Source organism: Cynara cardunculus, assembly GCF_001531365.2.
Source record: "Cynara cardunculus var. scolymus isolate 2C chromosome LG 4, CcrdV1, whole genome shotgun sequence".
NCBI lineage: Eukaryota > Viridiplantae > Streptophyta > Magnoliopsida > Asterales > Asteraceae > Cynara > Cynara cardunculus.
The window spans coordinates 11,474,317-11,485,892 of NC_037531.1; the positions used below are offsets into that span (position 1 = coordinate 11,474,317).

Here is an 11,576-nt window from a genome sequence, read left to right on the forward strand (position 1 = left end):
AGTTATGGGATGAAATCGGATAGGGATGAACGGGTTTAAGAGTTTTAAGAGTTTAAGAGTTTTTAAGAGTTTTAGCCAAATGCATTATAATATAGTATAGATATATATATATATATATATATATATATTAATAGTTAAAGCCACATAATTGAATAATTCTTACATTCATTCGTCATGAAGATATATTTAATAGGTTTGCAAAGTCTTAAGGATTTATTTAATGAGTGTCAAAAAGTTCAATGACTTATTTATTCAAAAAAATTGTCCAATGACTTAATCATTCCAAACAGGAAAGTCCATTCGATTTTTTTTGAGACTTTTCTCTACAAAATTACAAATAATTTTTGGGCAAAAGCATCAAAATACAACGAAGTTCGGTTTAGTTCCTATTTAATGTAACAAAGTTATTTTTTCCCAATTACTGTAAGGAACTTCTATTTTTTTTTCTTCCTATTCTATACATACTTTAACCTGCAACCTATTGATCCGGTAACATTGGATGATTGGATGCCATGCTGTCAGTTACATATTTACACCAATTACATGGAAACATTTACATATAATTAGAAATCTAAACAAAAAGTCAGAGAAAAACAGGCTAAAAGAGATATCATGAGATAAGAACAAAACTCAAGATCCAAAACTTGGGGATAAAGTAAGGTTCATATTTCAGAATCTACTTCTAAACTTCAAACCCATAAAATAATTTGCATTAAAAAAACTAAGTTTAATTTTTTTTTCCCCAAATATTGATGGATTCTATATAGAACATCATTTCATCTTTGCAAGTACTTGGCAGGAAAGTAAACGTCTATTGGACGTCACTTATTTTTATCGTGTGAATATGGCAAGACCAAGAATCTTACCCGGTAAGAGGCGACACAAGAACGAGAGTCTTGTCCGGTACGTGAGTGAAAAAACTCTTACCTGGTAAGTATTTATCAGGTAAAAACCATTTACCAACGATCAATTTTGATGGTCGAGAATGTTGATAAGGTAAGAGGTGACCCTTGTGGGTACGCATTTAGTAAACGACCCCTTAGTTACTTCTTGATTCATGACTCACATGATAGACAAAGAGAGTGAATAATATAAGAGGAAAAGAAACATGTTCAAACGACGTTTAGGCCTTGAAAATCTTCTATCTAGGACACGCTTCTCATTCAAAGCTTCTAATCGACGTATTATGCACTTGAAACGAAGTCTCATAGCAAAATTTATGTGCGTTTAAGCATAACACTGTCTGTTAGCCCAATCATGAACCTTCAGGAATATTAGGGCCTGATCCTAGCGCACATAAGAAAACTATCTTTACGATCTTACAACCAATTATTAGCCCAGACTGCTAATCCCACAAACGCAACTTTTGGGTGAAGAATAGCTAGAATGAACCGTGCAATGCACACTTCCTTAAAAGTTAAAACCCATGAAGGATTTGGGTTTTATTGATGGTGAATTCGATGATCGAATTCATGTCAATTCAATGTTGGTTTCATGATCATGAACATTACTGAAGCGGATTTTTTTCTCTACTAGTACTTATCAGGTATCAGCTACGAAATGATATTAAAATATTTATTTTGCATTCCTCTAAGTACGAGACGATCAAAAACAAAAATAAAGCCTATATAATACAGTAAAAAAAACAACATCATGTCCAAAAGAAGACGAAGTTTCTAACACTTGTTGTCAAGTTGAAACATTGATTTTATCGGTCTATTTAGAGGTTAAGTAGCCGATATTTTAAGAGTCTTACAATAAGTTAATAGTACGTTTAACAAGTTTTTTAAAAATATTTTATAAAAAAAAATATCGTATTAAATATTTTATATGACACTTTAAATAGGATTTGCCCGGAAATATTACCATACCATACCCTTTTGGAACTCTAAGAAGGATGCTACTTGGACTTGGAGCTCTTACTACATAGAATGTAAGGGGCGTTTACTAAACACTACCTGCGAGTCACGTTACCTTATCGGATGAATATGATAAAGACCAAGAATCTTACCCGGTAAGAGCAAATACAAGGAACATGAGTCTTACACAGTAAATGAATGTGATAACTCTTACCACGGTTAGAGCTTACCAGGCAAATAGTTGCATACGGTATTATTTTAATGGACTAAAATCTTACCCGATAAGTAAATGATAGTATTAATTTTATCGGTAAGCGCTTACCGGGTAAGCATTTGGATAAAACGCTCTATAAGAGTGATGTTTATAGTTTTGGAGTTGTTCTCATAGAACTACTTACTGGAACGACCATTCGATATCGCTTAGATTCTATGAGGGTGCAGCGACATACCTTGCTTCGCTACTGGATCGTGATGCATTGGTTCAAGTTCTTGATGATCAACTCAAGAAAGATGAGCATTTTGAGGTGCCTTAACCTTGAAGGGAACACAAGGCCTACAATGAAAGAAGTAACACAAGAGCTCAAGAAACTAAGATGTGTTTTGTCTTCAATTGAAGCTGAAAGCATTTAGGTAATTAACCTCCACAAAATCCTTATTTTCTCTTTTATGAATATAAAGGAAGATGTTTCCAACTTGGGATTCTGATGCAGCGTATAATAATGAAAATGAAGATTAAATTCGTTGATTCCATGCATACCCACGGTAATCTCGCTAAAGCTCGTTGATTCAACGAATGCCGAACCTTTAGGCTTCAAATTCGAATTCTCGTGAACTCAGAATTTGGAAAGAAAATGGAAGTTTGTGCGTTTCAAGTCTACCCATCCAATCTTTTTCGCTGACAACTTGTTATACTCCCCGACCGAAACCCAACTTTTAGTCAATACTGCCCAAACAAAGTCACGATTCACGAACCTGAAAATCGGCCTTCGTGCGCTCTCTGATCAATTTTTAGTAAATAAATGAAGGTTTCTAAACTTATTCTGGACTCCATACGACAAGCTCTTCTCCAAGTTATCATTACTAATTTTTAACATGATCGGTTAAAGGCTCTCGGATGTGGAATGGGTCATGGCCCGTGCGATTTTTATCTCCTAGGTAGGTAAAGCTTAGCCCACTAGTTAAAAATTTTATTTTTTCCTGTAGTTTCCACATTTTCACTTCTCCTTAAGTCCAATTAGAAGGCTTGTGTTTCGCTGTTGGGTGGGTCATGAAACATGTACCTTAGTTCGAAGCCATACGCACCCCAAGTCGCAAATATTGTAGTAGCTATTTAATTAACCTACTCCAAGGCTAGGTCATGGTTCTAAGTCACCTATACTCTTGTGACCGAACCCGCCAGTTGGGGCTGTCATACTTGATGCGTGATGGCTAACCCAGCCAGCTGCATGTGTTAGTTTTTCTGGGTGTGTTGGTGTCAAACAAAAATAACTAAAACTGTATACTTTCTTTACTTTAAACGTACAATCTCAAATCCCTAATCCATTTCTAAGATGTAGTCAAAATTTCCACATGGTTTTCTTCAAATAATGCAGGCACTAACATAAGCCTTTCTTGTAACTTAGTGTAGTCCAAAGATTCTGCCGGAAAGGTCATGATAACAAAGTTTCTTGGACTTCACTTGCATCCTACCTAGGGATATCCAGATGCCAGCAGAAACTAGAATGAGACGAAACCGAGTTTCGATTGATCGAATGCTGGAACCGAACACACAACGGCAAATGCTACAAACAAAAGAATAACAAGTAGGAAAAAAACAGTCATTCCAAGGAAGCATAGGTGACAAACAGACCATGTGCAGTAGGCATTCTGTGATAATATAAGCATCTCCATTCGTGTTTCTGGTTTGAACCTTCAGATTTATACGCCAATCGCTGCTAAACTCCATGAAACTTTCTCATCTGTTACTGCTGCTGCAAGTTTTGTTGGTGGGGTTCGTTAATGCTATACCGTATAAGCGCGTATTCTGTCCTAACAAATGTGGCGATGTTGACATACCTTACCCTTTTGGAACTAAAGAAAGTTGCTACCTAGATAAGTCTTACCACATAGAATGTAACTCTACTACACAAATTCCGCATTTTAGAACTGATTACAAGGTGGCGTCGATGGAAGTCATGACTAGTGTCGAAGTTCTGGAGATAAAATTAAATGGCCAGCTAAGAGTTGCTCTCCCAATTGCGCATAGTTGCTACAGCAAGCAGGGAAGAGTAGTTTCTGGCTCACTAACAGAAGTTAGTACGTCCAGGTTCCCCTTCTCAAGCACACTAAACATGTTCACCGGAGTAGGCTGTGACATTCAAGCCCATATAATGCTTACAAAGGCAGGCGGAGTGGCCATGAGCTGCAAATCGGATTGTGATCAGCGTTTCAATGTTAGAAACGGCTCATGCCTAGGCCACGGATGTTGCCATCTAGACCCAATTCCTGAAGGCATGACATCTGCTGCATTTGATGTGCTTCCCACCGAAAACCACACAAAAATATGGGATTTTGGTAGGTGTGGTTATGGTTTCCTAGTGGAAAAAGACATATATAACTTCAAAATTTCTGATCTAAGCACTATGAGCAAAAACATGTCTTTCTCAGTGGTGCTTGACTGGTCTGTCGGGGATACAAAATGTAAAGAAGCTCAAAAGGACAACGTAACTTACAGGTGCAAAGAGAACAGTGTGTGCTATAATGGGAAAGGTAGTCTTCCTGGATATCGCTGCAAATGCTCTCAAGGATATAAGGGAAACCCGTATATTGAAAACGGATGTAAAGGTACCTTCTACACTATCTATTGAAATTACAACAATATCTGGGTCTAAAAGTTAAACGAAACTATACGCTATCATGACGACTATTTCATTTCGTATTTTCTGTTAGATGTCAATGAGTGTGAATCTGGGAACCTCAATGATTGCTTGCCAGGACATTGTAACAACACAGATGGGAGTTATGCTTGTGTTTGCGCAAAGGGTTTCCAAGGTGATGCAAAAATAGGTGGAGAATGCATCCCTGTTCATAAATCAGAAGGTAGATCGGTAATTGCAGGTAATGATACAAATACTACACATACATACAGGCCCTATACCTGTCATCATAACTGTCAAATGACAGTTAAATTAACTACCATTAACTGATATGTATATATATATATATATATATATATATGACTGGTATACTAAGTTTAGATTAACCGCTAATATGACGAAGATTTAATGTTTAAAACTTTGATATAATGCAGGAATCGGTGAAGGTGTTGCAGGTGCAGTTGTGGCAATGATTTTTGTGTACTGGGGAGCCAAGAGTAGGATAAGAATCAAGAGTAGAAAGGACTTCTTCAAGAAAAATGGTGGTATCATGTTACAGAAAATGTTGTTCACATGTGAAGATCCTATCAACACAGGCAAGATTTTCACAGAAAAAGAGCTGAAGAAAGCAACTCAAAACTTCAATACAGCCAAAGTTATAGGCCAAGGGGGTTATGGTACTGTTTACATTGGAACCTTAGCCAACAAAACAATGGTGGCCATAAAGAAGTCTAAAATGATTGACCAAACCCAAATCAAACAGTTTGTTAATGAGGTGATTATTCTCTCGCAAATAAATCATCCGAATATCGTAAAACTTCTTGGTTGTTGCCTAGAGACGCATGTTCCCTTGCTTGTGTATGAATATATAACCAATAACACCTTATGCCACCACATACATTCGCACGCTACTCTGACGTTAGGGAACCGATTGAAGATAGCTGCAGAAACAGCTGAAGCTCTTGATTATATGCATTCAACGACACAAATCATCCATAGAGATGTCAAGCCATCAAATATTCTATTGGACGATGAGTTCACGGCCAAAATTTCTGATTTTGGGATTTCAAGATTTGTCCCACTTGGTCAAACACACCTATCAACATCTGTAAAAGGAACCATAGGTTATATGGACCCTGAGTACTTTCGAACATGCAAATTGACCGAAAAGAGTGATGTTTACAGTTTTGGAGTTGTTCTGATGGAGCTACTTATGGGAGTAAGGGTTCAGTCTTTAGAGATACCTCTAACAGCCTATGCAGGTGCAGCAGCATACCTTGCTTCATTACTGACACATGATGCATTGCTTCTAGTTCTTGATGATCAGATTAAGAAAGATAAGTATGGTGAGGTGGTGAAATGTGTTGCTAAGATAGCGATCAACTGCCTTCACCTTGAAGGGAACACCAGACCTACAATGAGTACAGTGAAACAAGAACTCGAACAACTAAGATGTGCTTTGGTTTCAATAGATGCTGAAAGCCATCCGGAAACACTTCCATTTTCTGTTCTATGAAAAAGGTGATATTTCCAATTTGAGATTCTAAAGGGGTGGTCTGGATCGCTTATAAAAACAACTTATTGACTTATTTCAGTGTGACACCGGTAGTGTTTATGCCGGTGTCAAACAGGTAATAAGAAGTTTTTGAAGAAGTTTTTGAAGAAGTTAAACTCTTCTAACTTATAATAAGTTGACAAGTGTTTTTGTAGAAAAGCACAAGTTATTTCAAATAAGCAATCCCAAACACCCACTAAAGCTTTTTGATACCCAACACCTTGTACAATAAGTAATTTATTCTATTTTGCTGGCAAGGGCAAGTAATTTAACCACGAGAATTTATCGAGCCTTAACTGGCATTAAAGAATCTCTAACGGATCAAAGGGCCTTTGGCATAACGGTATCGTAGTCTCTAACCTCCTAGAAGATCAAGGGTTCAAACCTCACCAAATGTGAGGAGAGTCTGTAAGTTTATTAAAATCTCTAACGGTCTAACGACATATGTGACAAATATATAATACAGATTTTGGATTATTTGCTTTTCAGCTTGATCAGATAAAGATAGCTTCTTGAGGTTGATTTTGGTTATTTTTTACATTTCAATATAACCGAGCACATTATATTACTATAAGGGCGTTTGGGATTGCTTATAAGAACAACTTATTGACTTATTTCGGTATGACCAATTCTGAGTGTTTGGATGAACAACTTATACCGATGTCAAACCGGTAATAAGGAATTTTTGAAGAAGTTAAACAATTCTAACTTATAATAAGTTGATAAGGATTTTTGTAGAAAAGTATAAGTTGTTTTAAATAAGCAATCTCAAACACCCCCTATTTTTACATAGTTTACTATTTTGATTAAATTGAAAGCAAGTTGACGCATTACACATGATACAAAATTCGACTAATCCATAATGGATCAGATGACTCGAGAAACAAACCATTGTACCAATTTGTAAAAAAAACAACATGTTGCCACTTGGAATGAAACCAATTTGTAACAAATCTAATGACGGATAATTCATAATGCTTAATAGTTAATAAACGGATAAGTGGACCGTCAAAATTAAAGGCCAATAAATTAGATTCAACTAGAAATAAATCAAATAATAAAAGACCGATAGATCATAAATAAAAGACAAACCAGTAACAATATTTAAATTAAAATAACAGACTCAACACCTCTAAATCAAAACAATTAATAAATAAAAAAGTAATAATTGAAGAATAACAATACATATAAATATATAAAATAATAAAATACAAAAAAAAAGTTGAAAAATAATAAAAATAGCTTTATCAAATCTATAGCATTATAGCAAATAAAGTATGAGAAATGGGATGAATTTAGTTGGGTTGGATAGTTGAGATTTTGGGGGCATTATTTAATTGAGGGGGCAATGTAGACATTTTAGCTAGAATCATATTTTCCATCACTTTAATTTAGTGTCGTTTACCAAATATTTACTTAGATAAATGTTTATCAAGTCATATTATTTTACTGAAAGAATATGGTAAGGACCAAAAATCTTACCTGGTAAGAACGAGACAAGGACTATGAATCTTACCCGGAAAGTGAGGGCGACGACTCTTACCATGGTAAGCGTTCACTGGATAAATTGTTGCATAGGATGTCGTTTTGGTGGACTAATATCTTATTGGTATGTAAATAATAATGTTAAATTTTACCCGTAAACATTTACCTGATAAGTATTTGGTAAACGGGCCCTTAGATAAAAATAATGAATTTGTTGGGGGCAAGTGCCCCTACCCTCACCATACATCTGCCTTGGTCACACGGTTGGTGCATTTTTTTTATTCAAATGAATTATTAGTATTTATTGAATTCAATTATATTACGACTAAAAAACGTTTACAGAGTTTTTTTCGTACTTACTGAGGGCCTCTGTTTTTACATACGTTCAGTGCTTATAAAATGTCAGGAACAAGTCTGATTAAGTATAAGTAAATAATATTTACAATTAAATTGAATACACCCAATAAAATAAGTTGATAAATAATAAATAGTGTTTCTAAAAGAGTAAAATCCAAAAAAACCCAACTGACTTTTTCATTTTGAACGGTTTACTCATAAATTTTGTTTGAATGAAAAAATCATTAAACTTTTTCATTTTAAATAAAAAACTATTAAACTTTCTCATTTTTAATGATTAATTAGACCTTGAAATTTTTCTTTAATAAATAAACCATAAAAAATTTGCTATTTGATTACATGTAACTTTTTTCAAGGTTAAAAGGACGTAGCTAATCAATTTTAAAAATGTGATGCTTTATTATTAAAAAATGTTCAAAGATTTAATGTTTTAAAATGAAAAAGTTTAATGGTTTTTTTATTGAAAAAAATAGTTCATGTATTTGACTATTTAAAATAAGAAAGTTTAATGGTTTTATTTAAAAAAAATAGAGTTTTCCTTTCTAAAACTATAAAGAATTATAATAGATGAACTAAAATTAAACAATATTCAACTAAAATAATACTAATATAATAAACATTTATTAATAAAAAACCAATAAAATAATAAAGACAACAAATTAAACTTTTATTTAATAAAAATTATGTTATAGGAAAGTAGAAAGATACTCGCACAATACAGTGAAATATATCTTGATTTTAATGTTTTATTTCTTTTTTTGTCTCTACCGATATTATAATACGATTTTATATGTTTTTAAGAAAACGATAATGTTTTTATTTTTTCATAAAATATAAAATTTTTGAAAAAAATATATCGATGTTAGTATCAAATTAACTATTTAAAAGTTATATTCTTTTGTGTAGTTTTTTTAATTCAATGTTTTTTATTATAATTTAATTTAGGTTTGATAAAGAAGTAATTTATTTTTGGTTTAAGAATGTAATTTTTTATAAATATAATATTTAAGTATTTAGTTACAATAGTTATCCTGATTATATTTAAGATTTTTTAATTTAAAATGATATGTTTATCATGTTATGATTATGTTTATTTGTTGTTAGTTACACGAATTCAAATATGAAGTTTTAATAAATTGTATTTACGCACAATTTACTTGTAATTTTGAATTTTAAGTAACATACATCAATAAACAATACTCCATGTATAAAAAAATAATTTTTTTATAATTTGGATAATTACATTAAAATTACAATAAGATCCTATAAAAATTCAAATAATTATTCTTTATTGTAATTTATTTTTTTTACATCAATATCCACTTTTATTTATTTAATTATTACACTAAAAATTATGAATGAGATTTGGTTATAATTTTTTTTAATTCAATTAAGATCAACTACGAAAATATAAAGTATTCTACAAAAACTGAAGAATTCAAAAGTTAAATAAACATGATTTCATAATATTCATTTCCGAAGAAGTTGAAAAAAAACTTACTTGAAAACTTTTGACAAACGTGACAATGAGCAAAGGATAACGGAGTAGCGAAACGATTTTTTGACAAGCCGTTCAACAACAGCGTGCAACAACCGTTTAGAGATGATGAAAAATGGTTTTGAGTTTTACGTGCTGATAACGTGTTATAGAAAAAAGTAAATAGAACAACAATAGAATAGAGAGAGAATATATAATTCTCACTAATCATAATCTTTTTTATATAAATATGAGTTACAAGTAAATAACTACGATATATTTTAGTTATATATATATATATATATATATATATATAGAGGGTATATTTCTTTTACAACCTTGTGCATTTGCACAACCTTTACAACCCAATTAATTGAGATATTTATAGAAATGATTGGAGTTCATTTATTATTATTTGAATATTTATGGAATATGAATAGAGTTTATTAATTATGATTAATACTTTATATTAGGAAACAATTAAAAATTGAATGGTTGAGATGAAGGTTGTATAGGTTGTAGGAATAGCAAAGGCTGTAGAATAACATCCCTATATATATATATATATATATATATCTTTATATTATTGATAATAATACACTTATCATATAGCAAACTAGGAGTGCTCATGGGTTGGGTTGATCGGGTTGAAGACATTTGAACAACCCAACCCAATGCTTGCGGTTTGAAAAAATCTCAACCCAACCCAAACAAAGTGCAACCCAACCCAACCCGTACGGGTTGGGTTGGGTTAGTCGGGTTGATACTTTGGAACATTAAAATATTCTTGTAACATTGAATATGTTATTTTTCTACTCATAATTTTTTTTTCATCATCAACCATTTGATACAACTTATTCATATTTCTTACGTATATCACATTCAATTAATTTTATCAATTTACATATATATGTTCGCAGTTACTGAACATATATACGAATGAATTATATGGAGATGTGAATAGATTGAGAATATGTGTATATGAAAAGCATACACGATAGTATAATTGTGTAATGTATATATTAATAGAAATTCAACAATCATATTAAATTCAAGAAATAAAAGGATATCGGGTTCATCGGGTTGGGTTGGGTTCAAATAATAGTAACCCAATACCTACGGTTTGACAGTTTTACAACTCGATTAGACATCGGATTGCTTCGGATTGGGTTATTTCGTGTTGGGTTGGGTTGGGTTGATCGGGTTGATCGGATTGGTCGGGTTTTTGAGCACCCCTATAGCAAACCATAACTTATAAAATGAAAGAAAGGGAACAAATAATTTAGAGTAAGCTATAAAATTGGTCCTTGTCATTTGTCAGAAGTAAAACTTTTGGTCCATCCGGCTTTAAAATTACAAGATATCATCAAAGTTTTAAAAAACGTTCAGACTTGATCCTTCTTTATAACGACCATTAAAAAACTCCATTAAATGAGGGCATCTTCATCCTTCTATTGATTGTTTTCCGTTGATCAAAATCGATTTTATGATTTTGATCCCTATGTTTTTGATTGGGTAAAAAACAATAATCGATAAAAGAATGAAAGTGCCCTAATTTAACAGAAAATTTTAACAATGACTAGAGAGAATGAGAGAGGGATCAAATCTGAACGTTCTTCGAAACCACAATAGTTATCTTGTAATTTTTAAACTATAAGGACGAAAAGCGTTGTTTTTGACAAACTGCAGAGACCAAATTTGCAGTTTACTCAAAAATTTATGACAATCATTAATCATAGAGAGAAACATTGTAATTTCAAAAACAATGGGATTAAAGTAGCAATTTCAACAAGGGGTGGGCTAATGGCACCCCTAGCCATTGCCAATGGCACCCCTACTTAGGTTTCAAATTATTAGTTTTATGATTTTTTGTGTTTTTTTTGTCCTTTTGTTATTATTAGTTTTTATTTTATTATTATTTAAATGAAATTATTAATTAATATATTATTTTATTTTCTGTTTTTTATTTATTTATATTATATTTTAAT

The 11,576-nt window shown here is 32.4% G+C and overlaps 1 protein-coding gene across 1 annotated transcript; it reads left to right on the plus strand.

The window, feature by feature from the left end:
- The first annotated feature begins 4,024 nt into the window (after window positions 1–4,024).
- Window positions 4,025–6,230, plus strand: LOC112510864 (wall-associated receptor kinase 2-like). The gene is made up of 3 exons (XM_025116213.1): window positions 4,025–4,682; window positions 4,788–4,955; window positions 5,149–6,230. Exons 1-3 carry the CDS (start codon window positions 4,025–4,027, stop codon window positions 6,228–6,230), a joined length of 1,908 nt encoding a protein of 635 aa, XP_024971981.1.
- Window positions 6,231–11,576: the final 5,346 nt, after the last annotated feature.

Bases quoted from the DNA above. Each gene is read 5' to 3' on its own strand.
- LOC112510864 (XM_025116213.1), top strand. From the start codon at position 4,025: ATGGAAGTCATGACTAGTGTCGAAGTTCTGGAGATAAAATTAAATGGC. The intron at 4,683-4,787 runs GTACCTTCTACA...ATTTTCTGTTAG, and splicing joins TATTGAAAACGGATGTAAAG to ATGTCAATGAGTGTGAATCT. The intron at 4,956-5,148 runs GTAATGATACAA...GATATAATGCAG, and splicing joins AGGTAGATCGGTAATTGCAG to GAATCGGTGAAGGTGTTGCA.